This window comes from Vanderwaltozyma polyspora, genomic scaffold (assembly GCF_000150035.1).
Source record: "Vanderwaltozyma polyspora DSM 70294 KpolScaffold397 genomic scaffold, whole genome shotgun sequence".
NCBI classification, from domain to species: domain Eukaryota; kingdom Fungi; phylum Ascomycota; class Saccharomycetes; order Saccharomycetales; family Saccharomycetaceae; genus Vanderwaltozyma; species Vanderwaltozyma polyspora.
In genome coordinates, this window is record NW_001834594.1 from 8,386 (window position 1) to 14,914 (window position 6,529).

The 6,529-nt window shown below is 34.0% G+C and overlaps 1 protein-coding gene across 1 annotated transcript; it reads right to left on the reverse strand.

Annotated features, from left to right (window-relative positions):
- Positions 1-181: 181 nt before the first annotated feature.
- Positions 182-2,203, reverse strand: Kpol_397p4 (uncharacterized protein; the record flags this gene model as incomplete). The annotated part of the gene is made up of 1 exon (XM_001642953.1): positions 182-2,203. One exon carries the CDS (start codon positions 2,201-2,203, stop codon positions 182-184), a length of 2,022 nt encoding a protein of 673 aa, XP_001643003.1.
- Positions 2,204-6,529: the final 4,326 nt, after the last annotated feature.

Genomic DNA, 6,529 nt, shown 5'->3' on the forward strand with positions numbered 1-6,529 from the left:
ATTATAGTTTTAAATAGAGGACAGACCCATTGTCATAACAAGAAGTGTCTACAGGATTATCATGGTACATATATATCTGTCGTTTTAGGAAGTCAGATGATTATGTTAAATTATTCATGTTAGAATATTAATGCTATATATATATATATATATATATTAAAACTTATGTAATGATTGATAATCATTCCTTTCTTGTCGTATCCCCTTCGTTTCTATTATATGGCGGTTTGTTTAATTTATTATTATCTTCATTGGCCTCATTTGAAAAATTAAAGAATCTTCCTGTTGCAGAAGGAGGCTGATTTGAAGTGATAAATGGTGTTAATCCAGTATTCCCACTCATAGAATGGATACCGTTATCCCTTTTATTATTACCAGTGGCACTGCTTGGTGATGATTCTTGTTTTATCGACCAATCTTGAAACATTGACATTGAGGTACTAGGCGATGGGAATATTAGATCATGCACAAATTTTGAAGGTAAATTGCCTGTTGGTGGCCCTGTTGGTGGTCCATTAAATGCTGTATTTTGTTGCTGATGCTGCTGCTGCTGAAGCTGATGTAGTGGTGGCGGCGGCTGTGCTTGCTGATCTTGTGATGCTATATTTTGTGTCTTATTTGAAGCTGATACAGCATTATTTTGAGCTTGTTGTGACTGCCCATACTGCGCTGAATAATGATTTTGTTGTGCCTGCTGAGACATTTGTAATTGCCGTTGAAAAAAATAATTATAGGAATTTCCATTTAGACCTCCAGTCTGTGTCGCACTTTCTGGAATATTATCATCTTTCAACTTGTTAGCATTATTTGTGAATGATTGTAATGGAGTAGCAATATATTGTTGTTGAGCTGAAAAGGCAGAAAATACTGGTGGTAAACCATATCCACTAGATGATGGTGATTTTAAGTTTGATCTCAATCGATCTTTTTGTTCCATAGATAATGCAACATCAGAGATTGTACCAGAATTTGGAATTGAGGTATTATCATCTGTTTTAGTTTCGTCTGTATTTTCCTTTTCGTTATTATGGTATTGTGAGATTTTGCCTTGATGTCGCTGGTTATCATACTGTATACTATTCATACTTCCTGCAGAAGAATTTGAAGACAAAGGTGGTCCATTAGTAGTATCCACCGACTCATTTAAACGAGCTTTATTCGGATTAGAATTATTATTAGCGTTCCCATTCGGTATTTGCACTCTTAGTACTGGTCGCATAGAAACTTTGGATGATGCCAGTCCACTATTTTTAAGATTTAAACCAGGACTAGAGGAATCATTTTTTGTTAAATTAGTGTCCGTTAAGTTGGAGTTAGTTTGTGATCTAGATGAAGTGTAGGCCACATTGACAAACCTATCATTAAAACTGTTCGAGACAGAACCTTCAGAGCTTCTTGAAGGGACAGCTTGATACAAGCTTTTAAAATGATCTGCAACTTTAACCTTTTTATACTCATTTTCCGTCATGGAATCTTCATAATTTGAAGAGCTTCTTTTTGAGGGGTTTTGATTAGTGTAAGAGCTGGAGTCTGTAGTATATGAAATATTGGATAATGATTTTTTATGGTTCATTCTTCTATGTTTATAGTTGTTATCGGAATCCTCATAGTCATCATCATAGTCATCGTCGTCATCATCGTCGTCATCATCGTCATCATCATTGTTATTATCATTGTTATTGTCATCGTTTATATTTTCACCATCCTCGTCATTATTATCATCGTCCTCATCTTCATTTCTTATTATATCAGTATGACTTATTCTATTAGTATTTTTCGAATTAGTTTTATCATGGTTATCAACTTTCTGATCTTGTCCATCTTTTGATGTCGCCTCTACTTTTACCTTTCTAGTGTATGGTTTTCTTGGTTTTTTATTAAATATGGTTGACTTATTATTTCTAATTGCATCGTAAACATGAGTCTTCTTATATTTCCCGCCATAATCAGTAGGAGTCTTTATATTATGATTCAATATATTTTCATTATCTTCATAAAATTTTAAAAAATCTACAATATTTTCCATTGATTTAAATTCATAAATTGTTTTATTCGTACCCAATATGATCAACGATACGTCTACCTGACATAGCACCGATAATTCATAAGCTTTTTTCAACAAACCAGCTTTACGTTTAATAAACGTCACAGATCTATTCCTATCTTCTGAAATAGGCTCTATATCAATCTTACGCCTACCCATAATTAAATAATTTTATATTTGTAATTTGTAAATTCCCCTAGTATGAACAAAACCAATCTGTGGATAATTTCTTGATACAAGACTTTTTATAAAATCAAGTAATAATAACGAACCAAAAACTAACTGTGGTGAGGTTTGGGAAAGGACTGGGGAAAGAAGATGGGGGGGGGGGGGTGGGTGGGGTGGTGATCAAATAGACAAACAAAATAGATAAAGAAAAATGTGAAATATATTAGCTATCGCAAAATAAATATATATTTCTACAATAAGGTACCTCTTTTTATTCAGAAATTAAAAGATCAAATATAATAAATCTTGAGATGAGCTTCCCTTCTAAATCAAAATCAAAAGTACCAGAACCAACTGAATATTTTTTTTGAAAAAAATTGATTCTAAAAATAAACCAGAGCTATTTAAAAGTGCCTCTCTGAAGTTATCTTTTATATAATCCCACAAATGTATATTACAACTAGATATTACCAAACATAAAGAATAGAATATATACTATATATTATTATTGTATTACGAACGAAGTATAAATATGAACCTGACCAAGAATGAATAATGGTATAATACAAGTGTTTGACCTCAACAGATATGCATCTCTGTCTTAATTCCCAATCATCTTACTATCGAGCTGTTGTGTAAAAGTACGTATATATTATTAAATCATTCTTGTTCTCATTTAAATGAGTGGGCAGCTTTAACTTCAGAAGGCTACGTATTCGATGACGACGACAGCAATTTTCTGAATTTTTCAAATTTGCCAAAAGAACCGCTGTGCTTTTTCCGAATGAGAAATTATCCCTTTTGGGAGAAAGCTGTCTGGAGCGGGGCGGAGGGCGGAGGAGGAGGAGGGGGGGAGTTTGAGATATTCGGATTATTTCTTTTTTTCCTGAGAGAGAGAGTTCGGGTCTGAAGTGGGCGCGCGTGCGTATATACAAAATATTGGTACTAAAAATAGAAATAGAAATAGAAATATAGGAATCATCACCATAGCTGAGCAGGCGATGGTGTTTCTAGTAACAGTAACATACACTTCTTGGAAAATGTTTCCTAAATACGTCATTCACCGCCAATTAGCATCATAGTTGTCATTGTAATTGTCATTGTCATTGTCATTGCTACCGTTGTTTGTGGTATTACAAGGGGACCTGCTGGGTTAGTTGAAACAGGTGAGATAGAAATGGGCAGGTACATCTTCAATTGGGGATTAGATTAGGGGGGATATGTCAGGTGAGAGGCGACATACTGGACGGGAAAATTTATATGTATGTTCATACCTGATGTCTGATTACACTTAGACGATGTCAGATCCATTGTTTTTACTGGTCCTCTTTTTTGTGGTGACAAGAAAGACTGCCGCGGAACCGTTGCTTAGCTCATACCAATGTGAAAATTGCATTTTTTGGTAAATTGCCATTACAATCAGGATTCTTCAATAAAGTTTCTTGCATATCTGGTGTTATATCTTACATATTTTTTTTTTGTAGAAACATACAAAAGGAATGGAATGGAATGCAATTGTGAAGGTAAAGGTAAGTGTAATTAAAAGTGTGCAATGTTCAATCGAATCAACATTCGTAAGCTCCTTCTCCTGCTTATTTCCGCCATATCAACCAATCATATGAACGACACTTTAAATCAATGATCAGTCCATGGATTTAATTTTTTCAGCTGCATCCTACGCATGCAAAATATTGTCACATGTTACTGAATTGGTAAAATAAGGGAAATAATATCTTTGACATAGATATGCGCATTATAAAAAATAAAGGAACAAGATTAAAAATGCCAAACATATGATAATTGATCTATCTAAGTAATTGTCGGTTTTAGAGATATTAGAGTAGTGAAAATGTGCTCATTTTACATTATATCGGTTACAGATCTCTTAATAAAGAAAAAGTTTATAATATAGTAATTCCGTAATCAATTGGATCATTCCAGCCATAGTATATCCTGGATTCTAACATAACAAATAAAACATAACATACATGGCTAAAGCTAAACCGTGTACCCATAGTAACAAGAAACTATATATTGAAATTAAAAAAAAAGTTACTTTCTTAATGAACGATATAGATCCTATTCCCCTCCAACCTCTTCGGAATAACAAAAACAACAGACAACAAGCCAGAGTAAAAGCAGAAGAGAGGTATATTTATGCGTATATCAAATTCTCACATAATGTAATATAGTGCCTGGGCCCTAATCCGCCTACACTGAAGCTACATATGGATCGATTGATATCTTATCATGGAAGTTAAAATCTAACTATTAGGACTAAGAGTGATATACGCTATAAAAGAGAAAAATAGACCTTTCGTAGTAATTACAAATCTCACCAAAAGCAAAACATTCAATATCTGAACAATAGGAAATGCTTGTTACCCGATGTTACCGTTTGACCAATACGTAATTGTGTAAAATTGTGTAAACTCATTAAGGTTAGTTGAACATTACCAGTATCACATTAACATATGTGTAATTTCATTACGTTACGTACGTACCCTTGAGCTCTTCTCCTATGCTATATTTTACATTATTCCATTTACTAAAATTTTCACTGTTGAAAAGAAAAAAAATATACAATTAGAACAGCCTGTAAGAGAAGCATGAAACTCTGTATCAGAGGGAAACCCTTTGTCTCTGTCTCAACGTTTAATTCGAAATCGTTATTTCCATCAGTTTACTTTCACTGGTTCAGTTCTTTCGTAATTTGAACAATTGAGCCAGCCCAGAGAGACTCATTTACAATTAATCGATTTTGAAATATGTAGGTTGTTTTGTTCCAATCTATTCATTCTAGTCAGAATCCACTAGCCAAAGACCTGCTTGACTTGTCTTATTGAACAGTTGGTTCATATCCTTGTAAGTAGTGATGAGTATGACAAGGTATTTTTTTTTTTAGAAAAAAGAAAGCATCTCTTGTCCGGGATTAAAGCCCTTATAGCCCGGACAGGGCTGAATAGAGTTATATATGTTATATATCTTTTCTACTACTAACCCAATCCTAATTCTCAATCCAATTCTATATCAATGTGAAAACTAACTAAATCCCTTCTGGCTATTACACAGAGAGATGGAATACACCTTTCTGGATGGAAGTTAGCGATTCTATTCACATACAAAAAATACACAGGCCAATGTAATATTTCCATGTTCTGTTGTTTGTCAAACCTTTCTCTAGGCTGATTTGGTACTCTTCCGTAAAGGGCTTCTCCTGCTCTCTCATGTCGTTTCAGGTTAATTTTTCAAATTTCATAGACACTACCTCTCTCTCTCTCCCTCCCGTTGCACTAGTTGGACCAGAAAAACTCAGAAACACGTACACACAAGCTTGGTACTAATGCACTAATAAGGCGTCGTATTGAAAGAAACTTGCAGAGCACAGTACAGTAGACAGTAAAAACACCAAATCATGATATTGTTCATTTCATCACAACAAAAAGGCTCACCACTGGCTTGTCTTCTCACGAGTCTAAAAGAAAAATAAAATAAAATAAAACCAAACTAGACAACAGCCATAATGGAATCAACGTAACTCAATCCAACCCAGCTCTCTCTTCTTTGTTTCTTGTTGGAAATACAGAGTTACAACTCTATTCCGACGATGAAGAAAAGTGTTTCCCAACCGTTTATCTTCATGCATCCGAAATGCACTACAGACTGAGGAAGAGAGAGATATAATTTTTTAACAGTTCGAATAGAGGTTCGAGATGGGTATTTCCTAGACATTTCCCATAAGATTACTACTTCATTGGCTCTTTCACATTATGTTGTCATTCGATTCTCCCATACCAAGAGCATTAATTAGATTTTTTTTCATTATATTTTTGTTAACAAGTGGAAGAAGGACGGCATTGTTGTCGCTATATCATCAGTAATCCTTTATCCATTATATTTTTCGAACTACGGTTGTCTCGTCTGGTCTTGTCTCTTTTTTTTTCTTCCTCCCATTTCTTTTCTACTGATTTGATGTAATTTAATTTGTTACCACTGTTGTTGGATATTGCATAGTAAAAGCTGCACCACTCTTCTCATAATTTGATTTATTATCACCACCATATAATAAATAATCTATATTCTTTCGTAATGCATATGTAGATGTTTCTGTCATAGAAAGAAAGAGATATATTGAAGGTTTTGGTTTTCTTGTACTAAACCCATCTACTTAAATTTTGTTTGATCCCGAATTATTTCGTATGTCTTTTACCTCAGGCAGTATCTCTTGGAATTCAATGATTCTATTGTATAATTCTTCTTGATGTTTTTTCTTATTCATGCACTTGATCCCAATTTAAACCTTTCCTTCTCACACGT